This window comes from Carcharhinus amblyrhynchos, chromosome 6 (genome assembly GCF_965287045.1).
Source record: "Carcharhinus amblyrhynchos chromosome 6, sCarAmb.v2.hapA, whole genome shotgun sequence".
Lineage (NCBI taxonomy): Eukaryota > Metazoa > Chordata > Chondrichthyes > Carcharhiniformes > Carcharhinidae > Carcharhinus > Carcharhinus amblyrhynchos.
This window is the reverse complement of record NC_137329.1, coordinates 122,836,840-122,859,866: the sequence shown is the minus strand read 5'-3', so window position 1 is coordinate 122,859,866 and position 23,027 is coordinate 122,836,840. Positions and strand designations below refer to the sequence as shown.

The following is a 23,027-nucleotide window of genomic DNA, read 5'->3' as shown; positions in this document are numbered from 1 at the left end:
AACTCCACACACTGACCTGAGGCAGAATTGGTTCCCTGGTGCTGTGAGGCAGCAATGCTAACAACTGTGCTGCCTATTTTGATGCAACTGTGCAAACTGGGGGGAGAGAACTGTCAGAACTTCACTGTCAGAAATGCTTTTATGATATTATTTGTAGTCAGGCTTCTGGGACAGCAGTTGTTGTAGTGGGAGTTATTCAACATGCAATCAGACCAACCATGAACCACAAAGTCTATTTAAAGTTTATTTATTAGTCACAAGTAAGGTTTACATTAACACTGCAGTGAAGTTGCTGTGAAATTCCCCTGGTCGCCATGCTCCGGCATCTGTTCGGGTACAGAGGTTATGCTAAATTCTCCCTATGTAGTGAGCCAGCATGTCTATCAGACTATGGGAGGAACTGGCCTTGGAGTGTTCCACTCAATTAACCAGGTCAGGCACCCTTTACACTGCCAGCCTGAAACACACTGGCACATTGGGTATGAAAACCTGAACAACAAATGGCAGGTACATAGGAATAAAAGGAGCAATGCCCAGAAACCTCAGGAGCAGGAAAGAATCATCACCACTACTCTGTACTTAAAAAGCAGAAAGAACAATATTGTAATTTAATAACTTTATTGTGCTAATTAGCATATATACAATTTGCCACGTTTCAGGTAAACGTTAAGGTATATTATAAAATGCAGTGCACAATGCATTGTTTTGAGGCTAATTAGAAACTAAGGCTACAAAGTCTAGATTAATAGAAAACAAACTTGCATTTAGATAGTGCCTTTCAGAACGTCCCCAAGAGCCATATGACCAGTGAAATATCATGTTGCCACTGTTGTAATATGAGGAAAAAATGGAACCAATGTGCTCAGCAAGTTCCCCCTCCCCCACAGACACACACACACAATGCTCAGATAACCTCTCCTAAGTTATGTAACCAAAACAAAAGGGGGAAGAACTCCTCAGCTGTGCTGTGGGATCATTGACACCCATCAGAGGGTGATTTAATGTCCTATCTGAAAGATAGCACCTACAACAGATTCCCTCGGTACTGCATTGCAAATATCAAACTGCATTAGTTAAACATCTCTGATGGTCACAATGTGTTCAGATGCTTGAGTTTGCAGGAAAGACTTGGTTAAGAGCCAGCAGATCGTTGTAACACTTAGAGCATACACGTTCCAACAACTGGCAAAAGAATTTTCCTAAATAAATTAACTAGTATATTTGGATGTGCGAATAAATATCAGCCAATGTGCTATTTTTATTCAAGTTATAATGCAAAAATATTTTTTAAAACTACTAGAACTGGAACAAAACACTTTCTAACATTTGCAAGGCAGTATAGAACTTGAATCTTGCTGAAGAGAGACAGGTTGCAGAAGTTTTTCATCTTGCACTCATCAGGACAAATACAAGCACACCAAGTTTAAAATGATCACGACAGTTTACATTGTTGATGAAAAGTGTGCTGATTGGCTGAGACAGCATCATGGAGAGAGAAAGAAATGGGGAAGGTCGGTCAATCCAAGCTTGAGTAATTCGAACGTGCAAGACTTGAATATGTCCCTTTTGTTTGCAGGGAATGGATCCCTGCGTACGAGTGTGAATGAGCCACATTACAAACTGGTTAAAATGCTTTTCAGAAACAAAATGTTTTAAAAATCAACTAACTTCAAGAACAGGAAGTCCAAATTCTGCACAGCCTGTGAAATTGACTTAGCTGCCTGAAATAACGTGGCTACGCTGAACATTTATCTAATAGAACATAGAACATTACAGCGCAGAACAGGCCCTTCGGCCCACGATGTTGCGCCGACCAGTTACAAAACAATGACCCACTAACCTAAACCAATCCCTTCTCGTCCATAAACCTATCCACGGATCTCTTAAACGCCCCCAATGGAACTAGTTTAAAAATACACCACAATGGGTAACCCCATCCATTGACTGTCTACACTTCAACTGCCTCAGCAAAGCAGCCAGCATAATTAAGGAGCCCACCCAGCCTGGACATTCTCTCTTCCATCAGGAAAAAGATACAAAAGTCTAAGGACACATTCCAAGCAACTCAAGAACAGCTTCTTCCCTGCTGCCATCAGACTTTTGAACAGACCTACCTTGCCTTAAGTTGAAACCAAAAGCAAAAAACACTGGAAAATCTCAGCAGGTCTGGTGGTATCTGGAAGGAGAGAAAAGAGCTGATATTTCGAGTCAGCTCTTTTCTCTCCGCACTGATGCTGCCAGACCTGCTGAGATTTTCTAGCATTTTCTCTTTTGGTTTCAGGTTCCTGCACGCTTGCTTTTATCACATTAAGTTGATCTTTCTCTACATCCTAGCTACGACTACAACACAACATTCTGCATTCTCTCCTTCCCTTTGTACAGTATGCTTTGTCTGTATAGCGTGCAAGAAACTATACTTTTCACTGTATATGACAATAATAAATCAAAACCCATTTCCCAATCAAACAGGAAATTCCAAATAATTAACAGGAGTGATCCAAAATAAAATTCTCAGCTCAGCTGGCCTTGAATAGGGTGCATGTTCCCTGTCCTCACAATCTCATGATTTCATTTGCTTTGTCTTTCTCCCAAACCACCTTCCCCATGAGACACTGCCAGATCCACATTCCCCATTCAATTTTCACAACAATTACAGTGCAGTTGCAACCTCTGAACCCAAGGTGGCTCCCTACAGCCACTTGTACCCATAAAACTACTCAACTACCTAAAATAACACCCTGTAAAGTGTATTAATTCCCCCATGAACCCACGAGCACCATCTTGAGTGATTACTAAAAGTTACGTGACCAATTAGAGCCACAGTAAAGGCAGATAAAGTTCTGAGCGAAGTTAATCTGAGTCACTCAAAAGCAAAATACTGCAATTGCTGGAAACCTGAAACAACCTGAAAATGCTGGATAAGTTCTGCAGCATCTGTGGAGAGAGAAACAAGTGTTAACGTTTCCTAGAAGGGTCATTTAGACCTGAAATGTTAATTCTGTTTCTCGCCACGGATGCTGCCAGACCCGCTGAGTTTATCCAGCATTTTCTGTTCTCGTTTCTGAATAACTTGGAAGTGGCTGTAACTTGTAACAACAAAAAAAAATGAAACTCCCACTTTGCTGCCACTCACTTGAGGTTCTCCAGGTCCCCAGGGGTTGGGGCAGACCGGGTTTGGGATCGGCTCCCTGTGATTCACACACTGCCACTCTTGATCTCATGACAGAAGTCGCTGGCCCCAAGAAAAAAAACGTAATGGGCAGCGACAAGCCTTTTCGAGAAGATTTCACGTCCTAACAGGATTTCACGTCCTGCACCGATCCAGGAACAAACCCTTAAACTTCTATCAACCATAGCAAAAACTCTACACCACCAAGTAGCTGAGGGTTATGCTGGGGGTTTATTTCACAAAGGTATTTTATACAATACAGAAGTAACTTAAATGATTGAAAAACTGTCCACAGTAACCCTTCCTCCTCCAGACACACACTGTTTATCTGACACTACCATCACTATTTTTTTAAGAATTGAAAGCATTGTGGCTTACTGTGCCACGTGATAACTGGTTTCAGTCTCTTTATGATACACATCACCCACTAGATTTAGGAACCCCATCTGGAAAAAGCTTGTGTACAATCTCAAATCATCACCCTCAAAGTGCACCCCACACCACCAGCTTCGTCACTGTAAATATTTACGAAAGGCAAAAATGTCAAACACCGCAAGCACAGAGCAAAAGAAAAAGGCACTTCAATTTGCTTAGAAATGCTCTGCCAGCCTACCTACGCATCCAAAACTTTCATAGAACTACAGTGAAGGAGGAGCAGCAGTGGACGTTTTACCCCAAGTGACCGCCTCAATTCAAAAGCATACATTGCAGCCATAAAACTGAAATACAAAGAGCATCATGTGTTGGCAGGACGCAACTCCATTTAATTGGATAGCTTGTGTAAAGTGGAACCCCGTTTGGACAGGAATCCTGGTTGTCAATCTTGGTTCACAGTCCTCTGCCTTCCTGCTGGACAAGCCAGGCTGCTCTCTCAGTACACAAACCGAACGCTCGGACTGTATCCCAGACTGTCGAGGCTTGGGTTGCACGCAAACTGCATCATGGGTGGAGGACCACACAGCAGGATAAGCACATCGTCGGCAGGTTCTGGGAGGCGTTCCCGAATCATCTGTTCATTCACAAATCCCTCGCTGTATTTCCAGCCTAAAAAAACCAGAACAAAATGGGTAGAGTGGGAAACAGCGAGAGAGGGAACTTTCTCACCCAGCCCCACACAAACTGGACGTATACTATTTATATACGTCATTTCCTCTCAGCATCTGTACATAGTTGAATATTTATCTTAAGTTTGAAGTTTATTTATTCATGTCACAAGTAGGCTTGCATTAACACTGCAGTGAAGTTACTGTGAAAATCCCCTAGTCCCCACATTCTGGCACCTGTTTGGGTACAGAGGGAGAATTTAGCATGGCCAACGCATCTAGCCGGCACGTCTTTTGGACTGTGGGAGGAAACCCACAAAGACATGGGGAGAACTTGCAAACTCCACTCAGTGACCCAAGCTGGGAATCGAACCCGGGTCCCTGATGCTGTGAGGCAGCAGCGCTAACCACTGTGCCGCCCCCATAGAAAATTTACAATTTCCCATCTCACCTCGCCTCAAGTCATTGTTAGAAGTTAAATGACAGCGAGGAGGGACACAGCAAGCAGGGCTCTAAGGTATGAAGTGTTGGGCAAACCTCAATTTGACTCAATTAATTTGGCCTCAAGTTATGGACCAATAAATGCAACAAAAACTGCTCCCACTTTACTGTCACACAGCAGAGAGAAAATCTGTTTAAACAAGCTCCATTCTCCATCTGGTGGGTTTGATGCGAGTGCCACTTTGGGCTGGAGTTTGGTGGCTGAGGAACTTTACTGATTAATTTTTATCTAAAGTCTAGTGTTTCTTTAATTTAGCAGCCAACCAAAATTGCTGTTTGGGTCGGAAGGGGGGAGTTTTAGTCCAGCTTTAAAAAGGACTTATTCAAGTTCCGCTTGCCGCTACAACTGGTTAGATGGCTTAAACAAGATTTCAAAGGCTAGATCAGAGTGTATTAAAACAGGCTGTCTGGAAGTGGATGATTTGGATGAAGGGATTTCATTGAAACTTATGATACTCTGACAGGGCTGGACAGACTGGATGCAGGGATGCGGTTTCCTCTGGCTTTGGGTAGGGTGGTTGGTCTACAACAAGGGGTCACAGGGTGGACCATTTCGGACTGACGCAGTGGTTAGCACTGCTGCCTCACAGCACCAGGGACCCGGGTTCGACTCCCAACTTGGGTCTACTGTCTGTGTGGAGTTTGCATGTTCTCTTAGTGTCTGTGTGGGTTTCCTCCGGGTGCTCCAGTTTCCTCCCACAGTCTGAAAGACGTGCTGGTTAGGGTGCATTGGCCGTGCTAAATTCTCTCCGTATATCCAAACAGATGCTGGGATGTGGCGACTAGATGATTTTCACAGCAACTTCATTGCGGTGTTAATGTAAACCTACCTGCAACAATAATAAATACATTTTTTAAGCTTCGACTTTAAACTTCTTCACTCAGAGGGTGGCCGATCTGTGGAATTCTCTACCACAGAAGATTCTAGGGGCTTAGTCACTGAATAAATTGAAAAAGGAAGTAGATTTCTAGACTCTAAGGGTGTCAAGAGATATGAGGAGAGCAAAGAAGTCTGGCAGAGACAGAGGATCAGCCATGATCATACTGAACGGCACAGCCTTGAGTGATCCCGGGAATGAAGAGCTTGTTGTATGAGCAACGTTTGAGGACTTTGGGTTCTGTACTCGATGGCGTTTAGAAGGATGGCGGGGGGGGGGTGTGGGATCTTACGCAACACTAAAAGGCCTGGGTAGAGTGGACATGGAGAAAAAGTTGCCATTAGTCGGAGAGACCTGAATCCGAGGGCACAGCCTCAGAGTAAAAGAGATGACCCTTTAGAACAGAGATGAGGAGGAATTTCTTCAGCCAGCGAGCGGGTGGATCTGTGGAGCTCTGTGCCGCAGAAGGCTGTGGAGGCCAGGTCATTGAGTGTCTTTAAGACAGAGGTAGATAGGCTCTTGATTGGAAAGTGGATCAAAGGTTATGGGGAAAAGGCAGAAAATGGGGTTGAGAAACGCAACCGCCATGGTGCAGCAGAGTCGATGGGCCAAATAGCCAAATCCTGCTCCTGTTTTCAATGTTTCCATAACGAATTTTGTTTAAATCTCCAATCTGCACTGTCTAACAGCTCAATGCTGAGACACAAAGAAAAACAACTTGTATTTACCCAAAGGTGCTTTTCCCAATCAGGAGTATTCCACAATGTTTTACAGCCAGTGAACATTTTAAACTCAAGCTGCAGCTGGACTGGGGTCCCCTGGGGTCAGTGAGCAAAGGGGAGGCTTGTCCTCTGTTTCGTACCTTCAGGTGCTCGGTCCAAGGTGTACCATATCAGGATACGGCGAGGGTGTTCAGCTTCAATTTCCTCCAACTCGGATTGCAAAAGAATGTCTTTCTCAGTCTGCAGAAACAACAAGGCCACTCGATCAAACCCAGTCAAAACTTGATCAAACAATCAAACCCCCACAGCAGCAACAGGGACGAGGAGGGGGAAGGGGGTCAACGGAGTTTAATTACTTGGAAAGTCAGGATGAGGAGAAAATTCCAACAAAGATATTTACATCACGGGGTGACACAGCGACACAGTGGGTTAGCACGGCTGCCTCACAGCACAAGGAACCTGGGTTCAATTCCTGACTTGGGTCACTGTCTGCGTGGAGTCTGCACGTTCTCACTGTGTCTGCGTGGGTTTCCTCCAGGTGCTCTGGTTTCCTCCCACAGACCAAAAGACGTGCTGGTTAGGGTGCATTGGCCGTGCTAAGTTCTCCCTCAGTGTACCCGAACAAGTGCCAGAGTGTGGCGACTAGGGGATTTTCACAGTAATTTCATTGTGATGTCAATGTAAGCCTACTTGTAATTAAGCAATAAACTTTTCTAAAAAACAAAGATCAAATCTAGGAAAGACTTCTCTCATGAGTTTTTAAGATGTGGAGATGCCGGTGTTGGACTGGGGTGGGCACAGTAAGAAGTCTCACAACACCAGGTCAAAGTCCAACAGGTTTACTTGAAATCACGGGCTTTCGGAGCACTGCTCTTTCATCAGGTGAGTGGGGAGCTGGGTTTCACAAACAGGGCATGTGAGTATATATGCTGCGTTTGTGAACCTACCTCTCTTTTCCTCTTGGTTTTGCTTTTAGACAGCAGTTGTTCATCACCAATTGCCATTCACACCTCCCCTAGATGCACCTTTTGCCCTTTTCTTGACTCACTACTGCTCCTTTGGCTCTATCCCATCAACTCACTTAATATCTCCCCTCTTCTGCCCTCTTGCGGATTTTCCCTTTTGTCCTTTTTCCACTGAGCAGTGCTAAACATTCTCAACTGACTCTCAGAATATCTTACCCAAGCCCTCTCCTCTGCCCTATCACCGTAACCCCACACTTTAACCATCGCTAATCCCCCCCTAACCTGCACATCTTTGGACTGTGGGAGGAAACCCAAGCAGACAGGGGGAGAATGTGCAAACTCCACACAGACAGTGACCTAAGCCGGGGATTGAACCCGGGTCCCTGGCGCTGAGAGACAGCAATGCTAACCACTGTGCCACCCATTTTAATTGGAGCCATCAGCAGTAGGAGCAACCAGAATGCGCTGGCCCGTGGAAACTGGCAATAGCATCAGTAAGATGTCAAGAAACGTAATCACAAGTTATCAAAATAGCTCCTAAAAATACTGATCAACTCCCAACATCTGCATTCGTTCCGGCAGCTTTCAAAAATCTCCTGCAAGTTAATACTGTTGACCGAGTTTGTGTAACACGGGGGGAGGCCCCTCGCAATCCAGCCGAGAAACAGACACTGAACGGTGAAGGGAAGTGAACTAACCTGGTTGGCAAACAGCAAGTGGCAGATGGTGTGATCATCCGGATCTTTCACCATTGCTCTGATCAGCTGCAGCATGGGAGTTATACCTGAAAAGATTCAACGTCACACACATCAGTCGTTTCCACCCCCCCAAAAAGAAAACACATGCACCCCAGCACCCTCCCTCAAAAACAAAATCGTCCACACATCAGTGCGCATCCCCCCCCCCCCCCAAAAAAAAACACGCACCCCAGGCCCCCCAAAAAAAAAAGATACACACACGCCAGCCACAACACCCCTGCCCCCCCACAAAAAGACACACGCACACATCAATCTCTCCCGTCGCCCCCCTCCCCGAAAAAATACACCAGCAAAAATAATAACACCAATATTTCTGTGCATCTTTCATTTTCTCAGAGAACCCAAGATCCATTGTTGTGCTGTCAAGGTGTTGCCACCGTTGGAACGCAAGGAAACGTGGACATCAACAAACACTCGGCAAATACACTGTTCTTTTCGTGAGGTGTTGGTTGAGGAATTGAGCTGTCCGCACGCACACTGCCCCACCCTCCCTCCCCCGCCCCCAACTCTTCAAAATCCAGCCGCAGAGATTTTTCCACATCTTTTGAGGACAGACGGGGTCTGGGACAATGCAGCACTCCCTCAGTACAACACTGACCTGGACTCGGGGCTCCAGTCTCAGGAGCAGTCGGCCTCCGAGAGAATAACTCCACCCGTGGACTCGTGAAATAAAACCCATCACACCACCGGAATACAGTTAGCATACCAGCAAAAACTCACCAGTTCCACCAGCAATCATTCCCACTTCTTTGACTGTTTTAACCTTGGCTTCAGATTTCTTATCAGGACGAATAGCAAACTGTCCTTTAAACAAAAAAAGGACATCCGAGTGACTGAGAGCACATTAATAATAATATCACAGCTTTATCATGAGGGCTCATCTTGTTTGTTAGCCAAGCTACAAAACGTATTTTTTATTCTCAGATACAAACATTGCTGCAGTATTTGCTGCCTAGGGCGGCACAGTGGTTAGCACTGCTGCCTCACAGCGCCAGGGACCTGGGTTCGATTCCCGGTTTGGGTCACTGTCTGAGCGGAGTTTGCACGTTTTCCCCATGTCTGTGTGGGTTTGCTCCGGTTTCCTCCCACAGCCCAAAAGACACGTCGGTTTGGTGCGTTGGACATGCTAAGTTCTCCCTCAGCGTACCCAAATAGGCGCCGGAGTATGGCGACTAGGGGGATTTTCACAACAACTTCATTGCAGTGTTAATGTAAGCCTACTTGCGACACTAATAAATAAACAAACTATCCCAAAATTGACCACGAGAAGGCAATGTTGGGTATTCAATCCTTCTGAACTTCTGCAATTCATCAGAAACGAGCAGCTTGTGAGAAGACCTCAGTGGTTGTTCCATCACAACAGTGTGGGCTTGGAGTTACGAATGGAGCTCGGCTGGCTAAGGACAGCAATTTTACAAAAATCCAACAGCTTCACCACCACTTATACTGATACCTAATTCTCACTGGCTGATTTAATTTTTTTTCCAAACTCACTGAGCTGGGGGGATTGTGCCCAACCTCAGACACCAGGCTTAGAGAGAGGATAAGAGGAGATTTACGAGAAGTGATAGCCTGCCAGAGTTCTACGATGGAGCAACAGACCGAGTTTGCAAAGGCAACCCAATCACGCAAACCAGCCTCCCATCCATTGCCGAGGCAGCAGGAAGCGTAGACAGAGTCAAAGCAACCAGCATAGTTAAAGGACCCCATACACCCCGGACATTCTCTCTTGCGCAGGGAAAAAGATACAAAAGTCTGAGGTCAAGTACCAGCCGACTCAAGAACAGCTTCTTCCCTGCTGCTGTCAGACTTTTGAATGGACCTACCTCGCATTAAGTTGATCTTTCTCTACACCCTGGCTATGACTAACACTACATTCCGCACCATCTCCTTTCCTTCTCTATGAACAGTATGCTTTGTCTGTACAGCGCGCAAGAAATAATACTTTTCACTGTATCCCAACACATGTGACAATGGGTCCTTAATTACGGCAGATTTGCAGGTTGTGGTGAAGATTCAGAGAATACAGCAGTTTACGGATAGGCTGGAAAGTTTGGCAGAGAAATGGCAGATGGAATTTAATCCGGATAATTGCAAGGTGATTTTGGTAGGTCCAGTTCAGGTGGGAGCTATAACGCAGACCAATCAGGAGCATAAACACACGGAGAGATCTGGGAGTACAGGTCCACAGATCCTTAAAAGTGGCAGCACAGGTGGGAAAAGGCGGTGAAGAAATCATGCGGCATGCTTACCCTCATCAACCGGGGCACTGAGTATTAAAATGAGCAAATTATGTTAGTTATATAAAATATTGGCGAGGCCACATTTGGAATAGTGTGTCCAGTTCTGGTCGCCACACTACCAGGAGGACATGGAGGCTTTGGAGGGAGTAGGGAGAAGGGAAGAGGTTTATCAGGATGTTGCCTGGTGTGGAGGGTATTAGCTAATGAGGAGAGATTGAACAAACTGGGATTGTTCTCCCTGGAAAGACGGAGGCTGAGGGGCGACCTGATAGAAGTTTATAAAATTATGAGGGGTGTGGATAGGGTGAACAGTTGGAAGCTTTTTCCCCAGGGCAGAAATGACAATTACAAGAGGCGCAAGTCCAAGAAGGAGAGGGGTGGAATTCAGGGGAAATGTGTGGGGGTGGGGGGGTAGTTTTCTTCTTACAGAGTGGCCTGGAATGCACAGCCAAGTGAGATGGTTGAGGCAGTTACATTAGCCACATTTAGGAATTATCTTGAGAGACACATGAACAGACAGGGAATAGAGGGATACAGGCGATTGGTCTAGATAGGACAACATGATCAGCACAGGTTTGGCGGGCCGAAGGGCCTGCTCCTGTGCTGTACTCTTCTTTGTTCAAAGACGTTAAATACACAGGAGCTGGAGTTCCACGTTCTGTTCAGATAACCCTGTAATATTCCCCACATTATCAATTTGAGAGATCAGTTCCACGGATTATTTTTAAGAGCTGACCCGCGTTTAAAATCCTTGGACTTTTTGATGAAGTTATGTAACAAAGATTATCAGGTCACTCCTGTAGCAGACACTTGGATCCCGAGATCCCAGGATCCCTGTTCCGTTGCTGGAACGGCAAACGTGGCCTGACTTTTCCTAAAATCACCGGAACATTCCTGTGGGAATGGGATTTATTTCACAACCACAGGCCACAGGTGAACCTCCTCGTCCCCGAGCCTCACACTGACCTTTTCCCCTGTAGACCAGCAAACCACTGGGTCCTCTGAAGTCAATCGTATCCTGCAGTTTCAGACTCTCCAGATACTGGGACATCTTACCCCCTTCAGGGAACTTGGGGTGAACTCCTTTAAAATAAATCTGAGACAGGGGAACAGGAGGGTTATCCAGAGCAGTTCAGTCGAAATGCGCATGTCCCACACACGTCACACCACACACATTTCAATATGTTGAGGTTAGGATTGCCCACGGGGCTTGCGGTGGAACCAGTCCGATTCTGGTTAACTACACCTCGATTCAGCCTCAGAACCGGCACGCGGTCTACCCGAGAATCAAAGAACCATTTACAGGACCATGGGGGAGGGAAGCGCGGGACCCTTTGGACAGATGGGATAGCCTCAACAGCACGAGCGGCCTCCTCCTGTGCTGAGTCAACCCGAATTTTGCCGCTTTCCTCACCCTGCCGGCGCCCCTCCCCCCCCCGCCACATTCCCCCTCTAATCGTTGTCTCACTCTCCCTCCCCTTCTCCCACATCCCCAACTCCCCCTGCCCCACTATTTCTCTGCTCACCACCCACCCACCCACTACCACCATCACCGCATCCGCCCCCCAGAAGGTGAAATCACAGGAAGACAGGAACTGCATAAAAGGATATCAACTGGGGGGAGGAAATATCAATCTAAGTTCGGTTAAATATTAAAAAGAGGAAAAGTGGATTGAAAATTGCATCTAGGAGTGAACATCCTCGCTGTGGGTGCTGAACCACTAATGGTATTTCCTGCACTGAAACAGACCATTCAGCCCCACTGGTGTACGGGCTATTATTTAACTCTCCACACGAGCCTCCACACACCCCTCTGGGACAGATTTTATGAGTCAATTAAATTCTCGGTCTGCCATGGTGACATTTGAACCCGTTCCTCAAATTATTCAGCCCAGTGTGTGTATCGCTTGTTGTAAATGCATGCATTGTGTGAGCGCGCGGTGCCAGTGTGTGTCAGTGAGAACCAGCGTGTGTTGTGTGCTGGAGTTGGGATACTCGGCACGCAGTCGAGTTAAAGGGGAATGGAGCTTTATTAATGGTGTGCGGTCTCTCCCATGGCTGCTTCTCTCGCTCCGTTTCCCGCGCTGGGTCTTTCAGGTGTATACATCAGTACAGCAGAGCTCCAGGGAGCCAACAGGAATAAATAAATACATAACAGTGAACCAGTGCGAACACATCACAGACAGATCAAGCTTCACAGCCATTCCTTACCTTGACCACCAGGTCCACAAAGCCCTTATCATCGTCACTGGAGACTGGTGTGTATGGCCTGACAACAAGTTCCCCGTTAATCCTGGCTGATAAGTAGATATGTTGCCCTATTATTTTTTTTAAAAAAAAGAGCAAGTTATTTTGTGCTACGCAGAACCAAATCCTGCACCTTAAACCCTGCCTTACTGATGGCCAAAGTCTAATCAAAAACATTAATTAGAGAATGAAGCATAGAATCCCTACAATAGGCCATTTGGCCCATCAAGTCTCCGCCGATTCTCTGACAGAATATCTTACCCAGTAACCCCACACATTTACCACGGCTGATCCCCCTAACCCACACATCTTTGGACATCAAGGGAGAACTTAATGTGGCCAGTCCACCTAACTTGCACATCTTTGGACTGTGGGAGGAAACCGGAGTGCCTGGAGGAAACCCATGCAGACATGGGGAGAACATGCAAACTCCACACAGACAGTGACCCAAGCTGGGAATCGAACTCAGGTCCCTGGCGCTGTGAAGCAGCAGTACTAGCCACTGTGCCACTCCTGGAGTATTTCTGTGGCTCCTGTGCCCAGTGCCCTTATCCTTCAGTGCACCACAGAATTCTCAACTAAACAAGCCAGCTGGATTGTTTTAAAAATTCTTTCATGGGATGAGCAATATTTATTGCCACCCCTAGTTGCCTCTTGAACTGAGTGTCTCACTCAACCACTTCAGAGGGCAGTTCATGGAATCATAGAAACCCTACAGTAGAGGCCATTTAGCCCATCGAGTCTGTACTGACCACAAACCCACCCAAGCCCTACCCCCATATCCCTACATATATTTTACCCATTAATCCCTATAACCTATGCATCTCAGGACACTAAGGGTCAATTTAGCACGGCCAATCAACCTAACCTGCACTTCTTTGGACTGTGGGAGGAAACCGGAGCACCCGGAGGAAACCCACGCAGAGACAAGGAGAATGTGCAGATTCCACACAGACAGTGACCCAAGCCAGGAATCGAACCCAGGTCCCTGGACCTGTGAAGCAGCAGTGCTAACCACTGTGCTACCGTGCCGCCCAAGAGTCAACCGCATTGTTGTGGCTCTGGAGTTACATGTAGGCCAGACCAGGTAAGGATGTCAGATTTCCTTCTCTAAAAGGACATTAGTGAACCACATGGGATTTTATAACAATTGTCATGGTCACCATCACTGAGATTAGCTTCCAATTCCAGATTTTATTAGTCAAATGTAAATTCCATCAGCTGCCGTAATGGGATTTGAACCTGTTAGGGACCAGACTAGAAACTCCAAGGTATATTATGAAGTTAGACTTAACCCCAAATATTTTTGATTTCGGCAGTGTGAAGATAAGGTTTTTCACACTAGGAAGTTTTTAATCAAAACAAAATTCATTTAACAATACTATTTAACTATAACAACAAAAGAATCAGCCTAACTTTACCAATTGAAATACATGACAAGATACAATTTTTAACTGCAAACCTATTAGTTCCAATTTAAGAAATATTCCTCAGACTCAAACTCTCTTTCAAAATCAGTTAACAAAAGCATGCAGACTTGTGCTGATACATCTGCCTGCTCAGGTGATTACAAAGATTCCGTGGGACTATTCTGAACAGTAGTAGGGACTCCCTCCATACCCCCACCCTTCACGTGTCCAGGGCAATACTTCTATATTTCTCCGTCAATCAATATCACAGAAAGAGCTGATCTGGTCATTGTGAAGACTACTGTTCGTTGGAGGTTGCTGTGCACAAATTGGTTGCCACTCTTCACAACAGTGATGTTTCCAAAATACTTCCTTGTCTGCAAAGTGCTTCAAGATTTAGGCGCTGTATAAACATAACTCTTCCCTTAGGGGTTAAGTCTTTTAGAACATAGAACACTACAGCACAAACAGGCCCTTCGGCCCACAAGTTGCGCCAATCACATCTATACCTACCAAGCCATAGAACTATCTGTAACTCTCAATGCCATTAGATCCCATGTACTCATCCAGAAGTCTTTTAGAAGACCCCAGCGAGTTTGCCTCTACCACCACCGACAGCAGCCGATTCCACTCACTCACCACCCTGAGTGAAAAACTTACCCCTAACATCTCCTCTGTACTTGCTTCCCAGCATCTGGCAGAGCAACAATGCTTTTCATGTCACTTCAGGTTCAACCACTTTTTAAAATTGCATTTGACTACCAAACTGCGTTTTAACCTGACGCAGAATTACCAATTTGCCTTTGCGATGTATGTTAAAAATGATATCGATTCAGCAGTTCCAGTCTACTTCTCAAGAGACAAGTCAATGCTCTGGTGATACAGGCTTGTGACGATACTGTGCCTTAAATGCATTTGCATCATGTTTCTTGAGGGGTGTTTCAAATTCAGCTCTTGGTTTCCAGGCGCTGATTTGTTGGCAGTCCTGGAGTCTTTTAACAATTCTGGAGAGACACCTATTTTCCAGCAGGTCCCAAAGTACAGTTTCCAGAGAGAGAGAGAGAGAGAGAGAGATGGGGGGGAAAAAAAGAGCTCCCACTCCTTGCAGACCCAAGCAGAAACCTAAACCTGTCTTCTCCTGTAAGCTTAGCTCCTCTCCTTACATGACTCACTCTAGTCAATCAACCTAATTAAATCCCATTCTGAAACCCAGGGGACAATGCAAAAATTTAAAAACAAAACTGCATTAATTCAGATTAAAACAAACAACCCAATTTCTAGGATCATTTATGTTTCTGCATCCTCAGCATATGTGCTACCTGGAGTAGACAGAAAGAGTGCAGGAAAGATTTACTATGATGCTACTGGGATTGAGTTAAGGAGAGTCTGGATAGACTGGAACTTTTATCTCTGGAGCATAGGAGGCAGAGGGGTGACCTTATGGAGGTCTATAAAATGAGGGGCACAGATCAAGTAGGTAGTCAATATCTTTTCCCAAAGGTAAGGGAGTCTAAAACTAGAGGGCATAGGTTTAAGGTGAGAGGGGAGAGATACAAAAAGGGTCCAGAGGGGCAGTTTTTTCACACAGAGGGTGGTGAGTGTCTGGAACAAGCTGCCAGAGGTAGTAGTAGAGGCGGGTACAATTTGGTCTTTAAAAAGCATTTAGACAGCTACATGGATAAAATGGATAGAGAGGGATATGGGCCTGACGTGGGCAATTGGGGCTAGCTTAGTCATTTACAAAATAAGGTAGCATGGGCAAGTTGGGCCAAAGGGCCTGTTTCCATGCTGTAAACCTCTATGACTCTAAACGCAAATTGGTAACTCTGTCAGTTTAAAAAGTAGTTGAACTTGAAGTGCCATAACCGCATTGTTCCTCTGCCGAGGGATTCAACCCCTCAGGGAAGACTTGTGTTTATACAGCACCTAAATCTCAAAGAACTTTAAAAGTTTAATTATTAGTGTCACAAGTCGGCTTACATTAACACTGCAATGAAGATACTGTGAAAGTCATTTAGTTGCCACACTCCGGCACCTGTTGGGGTACACTGAGGGAGAATTCAGCATGGCCAATCCACCTAACTAGCATGTCTTTCTGACTGCGGGAGGAAATCGGAGCGTCCGGAGGAAACCCACGCAGACACGGGGAGAACATGAAAACGCCACAGACAGTGACCCAAGCCGGGATTCGACCTAGGCCCCTGTGCTTTGAGGCAGCTGAGCTAACCGCTGTGCCACCGTTTTGCGGACGAGGAAGTATTTTGGAAGCATCACTGTTGTGAAGCATGGCAGCCAATTTGTGCACAGCAAGCTCCCACAAACATCAATCTTCACAATGACCAGATCAGCTGTTTTTGTGATGCTGACTGAGGGAGAAATGGCCTGGACTCCGCAGGGAGAGGGGAGACTCCCTGCTCTTCTTCAAAACAGTTCCACGCAATCTTTTGTAACCACCGGAGCAGGCAGATGTACCAGCGTTTAAGCCTGCATGCTTTTGCTAACTGAGTTTATGAGGAATATTGCTTAAATTGGAACTAATAAAGATAGACTAGCAGTTAAGAATTATATCTTGTTATGATGAAGTATTTCAATTGGTAAAATTGGTGGGGGCCTCTCTGCTCTTCAAGACAGTCCCATGGAATTTTTTGTAACCATCCAAGCAGACAGATGGGGCCTTGATTTAACGTTGTATCCAAAATACAGCACTTCTGACAATGAAGCACTCCCTCAGTACTGCACGGGTGGGTCAGTCTTGATTTGGATTTAAACCCAGAAGGTCGACTCAAGAAGTCATGGCTGACATTGGGAAGCAAAACTGGGTAGAAAGACAAGTTGCCAGAGGGATACAAACAGCTTACAAAAGGAGATACTGATTGGTTAAGTAAGTGGACACAAAGTTGGTAAATTACAGTACAATGTGGGAAAATGTGAAACTGTTCATTTTGGAAGGGAGAACAAAAGGACAGAGTATTATTTAAATTAAGGAATAAAAGAACAGGAAGATTGTGCCCCACATGTTCTAGGTTTTCCTTCACGTCTACCCTGGCAAACCGTTCTAAACTGCAGAGCGAAGGGGCCCAATTTGCTTTCAACCATAGGGCAACCCTCTCATCCCAACAACCAATCCAGTGAATTGTTGCTCTACCCCTCCCTAAATGTATCCTTCCCTAGATAGAAAAACCAAAACAGTGACACCGATTTCACTGACTGGTCAAAGAAAAGTCCTCGGAAAGAAAAAAGCATCGGCTACACGAACGTTCAAATTAAACATGCCCGCACTCAAAAAAAAGGGACAAAACTGCCGCAAACATTTCCATGACTTCATCATAAACCATTCCTCAAGTTCTCCAACTCTAGTTGTAGCTTGAGAGTTGAGATTTTGAAAATACCAGCTTACACTGGAGGGGGAGGGCGCAGGGGGGATTGATTTATCAAGTCTAAGGGAAATCCACCTAAACTTTTTTGTGTCGTGATTTAACCTTGGTCGCTGGTAGCAACCACTACGTAGCGGATTCAACAAACAAGAACCAGAGGTAAACTGTTTAAAAATAAGCGGGGGGGGGGGGGGGGGGGGGGGGTGGGTGGGTGGTGAGGGGGTCTCCCACTTAAAACTAACGTCAGAATTTTTTTCCCCCTTCAGAGGGTCATGAACTCTTCCCTAGAGGCTGGTAGAGGCAGGGCCTTTCAATGTTTTTCCAGCAGAGGTAGGTAGATTTTTGACTGGTAAGGCTCAAAGGTTACTGGGGGTAGGCGGAATGTGAAGTTGGGGCTGCATTTGGATCAGCTGGGATTTGAATGAGTCTTGGAGCAGGCTCGAGGGGCTGAATGGCCTGCTGTTAACTGCTGTGTTCATATTCACTAACCACGTAACAGGCTACTATTGTTCAGCAGTTTCAGTTCTTAACTGAAGCCCATCATTCACTCTGTGGTGAACTTGGCGATCGAGCCAGCAGCTGAACAGCTGCCAGGACTGTTTTGCTGCTTTGACTCAACTGTATTTCTCAAGGAGCGCGCGATGACGAGTTTGAATCTCTCAGGAAGTGGGTAGATGCCAGTAACATAAAAGCTGATTGGCTTAAAGTCAAAGCTCACCATAAATTGCCTGTTAGTGTCCCAATACGTGTAGGTTTGGGGGATTAGCGAGTTAAATATGTGGGGTTACAGGGCAAGGGCCTGGGTCAGGGTCAGATGCTTTGTCGGAAAGTCAGTGCAGACTTGATGGGTAAATGATCTTTTCCTGAACTGAACAAGCAACAAAGAACAATACAGCACGGGAACAAACCACTTATACCTCTCTATTTCCCGTCTGTTCATGTGCCTATCCAGATAAGTCTTAAATGTCGCTAACATATCTGCCTCAACCATCTCACTGTGGTTGAGGCAGCGCATTCCAGGTCCCCACCACCCTCTGTGTAAAAAGTTTCCCCCACCCACCTCCACTGAACCTTTCCCTCCTTATCTTGAGCTTGCCCCCCCCCGCCTTGTAATTGTCATTTCTGCCCTGGGAAAAAGTTTCCAACTTTTCACCCTATCCACACCCCTCATAATTTTATAAACTTATATCAGGTCGCCCCTCAGCTTCCGTCTTTCCAGAGAGAACAATCCCAGTTTATTCAACCTCTCCTCATACCTAAAACAATCCAGACCAGGCAGCATCCTGGTAAACCTTTTCCGTACTCTCTCCAAAGTGTCCACACCCTTCTGGTAGAGTGGTGATCAGAATTGGACACAGTATTCCAAATGTGGCCTAACCAATGTTTATATAACTATCATAATTTGCTTTTATTCTAGATGCCCTGTCCCAATGAAGGTAAGCGTATCGTATGCTTTCTTCACCACCTTTTCCCACCTGTGCTGCCACTTTTAAGGATCTGTGGTCCTGCACTCCCAGATCTGTGTCTGTGCTCCTGACGGTTCTGCCATTTATTTCATAGCTCCCACCTGAATTGGATCTACCGAAACGCATCACCTCACATTTGTTCGGGATAAATTCCATCTGCCATTTCTCTGCCCAATTTTCCAGCCGATCTACATCCTGCTGTACTCTCTGAATCTTCATCACCACCCGCAACTCCAGCAATCTTAGTATCATCCACAAACTTGCTAACTGGGCCAACTATGCAATGTATATAAATTACTTGGTAGAAAACAAACAGCGGAGGACCCAGCACTGATCCCTGTGGAACAACTCTAGTTACAGACCTCCATTCAGAAAAACACCCTTCCACCGCTATCCTGTGTCTTCCAGGGATTCTATGATTTTATGTAACTTCCCAACGCCACTATTTCAACACAGCTAGATTGAAGGATACCAAACTGCTTCATTTGTTAGGAACTCACTTTAATGCAACACCACCCCACCCAGCAGAGAACCCATGGGTCTGAATTGGCCACTCAGTTCTCCAGTCACATGTCCCTACCCTCTCCCTCCACAGCGAAGTCAAACTTATCTGAAGAGATGCAATACATCGACAGAGAACACATCCATCTACGTCAATGGGGAAAAGTAGAAAGGGTCGAGAGCTTCACGTTTTCAGGTGCCCAGATCACCAACCTGTCCTGGTCCCTCCATGCCGAAACTACAGTTAAGAAAGCCCCACCAACGCCTCTACCTTCTCAGAAGGCTAAGGAAATTTGGCATGTCAACTGCGACTCTCACCAACTTTTATAGATGTACCACAGAAAGCATTCTTTTTTTTTTCCACACCTCTGGCTCCTGCTCTGCCCAAGACCACAAGGAACTACAAAGGGTCATGAATGTAGCCTAAGCCATCCTGCAAACCAGCCTCCCATCCATTGACTCTGTCTACACTTCCCGCTGCCTCGGCAAAGCAGCCAGCATAATTAAGGACCCCACACACCCTGGACATTCTCTTCCACCTTCTTCCTTAGGAAAAAAGGTACAACAGTCAGAGGTCACGTACCAACCGACTCATAAGAACATAAGAAATAGGAGCAGGAGTAGGCCATCTAGCCCTTCGAGCCTGCCCCGCCATTCAATAAGATCATGGCTGATCTGTCGTGGCTCAGTTCCACTTTCCCGCCCTCTCCCCATAACCCCTAATCCCCCCTCTTATCAAAAACCCATCAACCCGCTTCTTAAAAATATTTAGCGAGGCAGCCTCCACCACTTCAACAGGCAGAGAATTCCAGAGATTCACCACCCTTTGAGTGAAGAAGTTCCTCCGACTCAAGAACAGCTTCTTCCCTGCTGCTGTCAGACTTTTGAATGGACCTACCTTGCAGTAAAGTGATCTTTCTCTACACCCTAGCTATGACTGTAACACTACATTCTGCACTCTCCTTTCCTTCTCTATGAACAGTACGCTTTGTCTGTATAGTGTGCAAGAAACAATACTTTTCACTATGTTAATACATGTGACAATAATAAATCAAATCAAATGTTCAATTTTTAAGTTGCATCATAAACCTACAAAAAAAAAACTTTTAAAAACTTGCTTAAACTGCAGAGGTTCAGGGAGGCAGTTCACCACCACTTTCTGGAGAGCAATTAGGAATGAACAAAAAATGCTGGCCTAGCCGGCAATGCTCATGTCCCAGGAGTAAATTAATTCTTTTAATTGTAAAAATAAAGCAAGTGTCCATTAAAAAACCATTCTTAATTAACGTACAACCCATCACATCTTAAAAAGAGTCAAAAGAGTGAGTAGAACTTTGAGGTCACAGCTGGAGTACTGTGCGCAGTTCTGGTCGCCACATTATCGGAGGGATGTGATTGTACTGGAGGGGGTGCAGAGGAGATTCACCAGGATGCTGCCTGGAATGGAACATTTAATTTACGAGGAGAGGTTGGATCGGCTTGGGTTATTCTCTCTGTGGAGCAGAGAAGACTGAGGGGGTGTCTTGATCGAGGTGGTCAAGATTATGAGGGGCGTGGATAGGGAGCAGCTGTTCCCCTTAGTTGAAGGGTCAGTTATGAGGGGACATGAGTTAAAAGCGAGGGGCGGGAGGTTTGGGGGGGGGGGGGGGGGGGGCGGGGGTTTGAGGAAAGTCTTTTTTTACCCAGAGGATGGTGACGGTCTGGAATGTGCTGCCTGGGAGGGTGGTGAAGGCGGGATGACTCACATCCTTTAAAAAATATCTGGATGAATACTTGGCACATCATAACATTCAAGGCTATGGGCCAAGTGCTGGCAAGTGAGATTAGGTGGGGAGGTCAGGGCCTTTCATGCATTGGTGAAGACTCGATGGGCCAAAGGACCTCTTCTGCACTGTAGTATTCTGCGATTCTGTGAAACATTAACAGTTTCCCTCGGCTGCGATGGTGCCAGAACTGCTGAGATTACTCAACATTTTATTTTTAACATTCAAGTAATCCTTCCTACTTAACTTCCAAAATGCAATGGGCGGAATTCTCCAGCCAGCAGGATCCTCTGGTCCCCCTGCAGTGAACGGAGATCGGGCTGGCTGCAGTCACTCTTATTAACCGACGGAAATCAGAAACTCAGGAGATTTCCAAACTTTTATCGAGGACGGTACGGTGACACAGTGGTTAGCACCGCTGCCTCACAGCAGCCAGGGGCTCGGGTTCGATTCCCGGCTTGGGTCACTGTCTGTGCGGAGTTTGCACATTCTCCCCATGTCTGCGTGGGTTTCCTCTGGGCGCAGACTCGATGCGCCAAATAGCCTCCTTCTATACCACAGGGATTCTATGATCGGATAAACACTCACCGACTGGCAAACCCAAAACATGTTCTGGAGAATTGAGTGCGAACCGGAACCTCCGCGTGTCATGGGAAACAACCTGAAAAGAGCAACGATATGAACACAATGAGACTTTCCAAATATCCTCACCCCCACAGATTGAATTTCCACAGATGCTTTGATTCAATCAGGGAGACAGAACAGAGGCTATTGGCATTCAGAATGTTAATTGTTACAAGACAAATCAAACCAAGTTCCATAAATCACATAAAACACTTTTAATGAACTTATTGACCAATCACACTGATCAATCTCTATCAATGTCCTACAACAAATGCTGACACAAGGAGAGGAATTTCCCTGGTGAATCAGAGGGTTCAGAATACCTGTTGCCCTGAGTTCACTAAAGTCAGCACAATTGAGTTCATGGGGTGGCACAATGGCACAGTGGTTAGCACTGCTGCCTCACAGTGCCAGGGATCTGGCTTCAATTCCAGCCTTGGGTCACTGTCTGTGTGGAGGCTGCATGTTCTCCCTGTGTCTGCATGGGTTTCCTCCAGGTGCTCCGGTTTTCACCCACAGTCCAAAAATGTGCAACTTAGGTGGATTGGCTAAAACATCCCTTAGCGTCAGGGGGATCAGCTAGGGTAAATGCATGGAGTTACGGGGATAGGGCCTGGGTGGGATTGTGGTCAGTGCAGACTTAGTGGGCCAAATGACCTCCTTCTGCACTGTAGGGATTCTACGATTCTCTGAACTGCCTGTGGAACGAATAGGCCAGAGCGGCCACTCCCAAACCATGGGTCATCACCCCTGATGAGGGCACAGGGATGGCCCCCAATTGCCAAAGCAGTAATGCCACTGTCCCCATGAAAGCTGTGGTGACAATGAACAAGTATTGTCCTTGGTCAGCTCTGTGTAACAATGTACAGAATCACAACAGAGCAAAACTGAGCTCAATCCCTCCACCCCATCATTCATAACCAGTACTACAAAATTGTAACAGCGCAGAGACTGCCATTCAGACCAACAGTTTGCCCCAACTCTCCAAGGGGGGCTTTAAGGGGAGGGATGAGAGTCTAGCAGTATCATCAATAGACAATTAATCTCAGATAATGTTCTGGGAACCTGTTCTCGAATCCCACCCTTGCAATGGTTCCGTTGAATTTGAATTCAATAAAGAAATCTGGAATTAAGAATCTACTGATGATGACAATGAAACCATTGTCAATTGTCGAGTAACCCCCATCTGGGTCACTAACATCCTTTAGCGAAGGAAATCTGCTGTCCTTACCTGGTCTGGCCTACATGTGACACCAGAGCCACTGCAATGTGACTGACTCTCAAATCTCTCCAACAGCAACTGGGAATGGACAATAAATGTTGTGATGTGGGTATGCCGGCGTTGGACTGGCGTAAACACAGTA

General features: G+C 45.9%; 1 protein-coding gene across 1 annotated transcript in view; it reads right to left on the bottom strand.

Annotated features, from left to right (window-relative positions):
• Positions 1 to 601: 601 nt before the first annotated feature.
• LOC145344299 (NADH-cytochrome b5 reductase 3-like) overlaps positions 602 to 23,027 on the bottom strand; it is a 40,326-nt gene continuing 17,900 nt past the window's right edge. The window contains exons 3-9 of the mRNA XM_080191370.1: positions 21,628 to 21,700; positions 12,491 to 12,597; positions 11,246 to 11,375; positions 8,757 to 8,840; positions 7,977 to 8,062; positions 6,454 to 6,553; positions 602 to 4,213 (exon numbers count right to left, since the gene is read on the bottom strand). Coding sequence (XP_080047496.1) covers positions 4,041 to 4,213; positions 6,454 to 6,553; positions 7,977 to 8,062; positions 8,757 to 8,840; positions 11,246 to 11,375; positions 12,491 to 12,597; positions 21,628 to 21,700 — 753 coding nt within the window. The 3' untranslated portion in view covers positions 602 to 4,040. The remainder of the gene's footprint in view (positions 4,214 to 6,453; positions 6,554 to 7,976; positions 8,063 to 8,756; positions 8,841 to 11,245; positions 11,376 to 12,490; positions 12,598 to 21,627; positions 21,701 to 23,027) is intronic.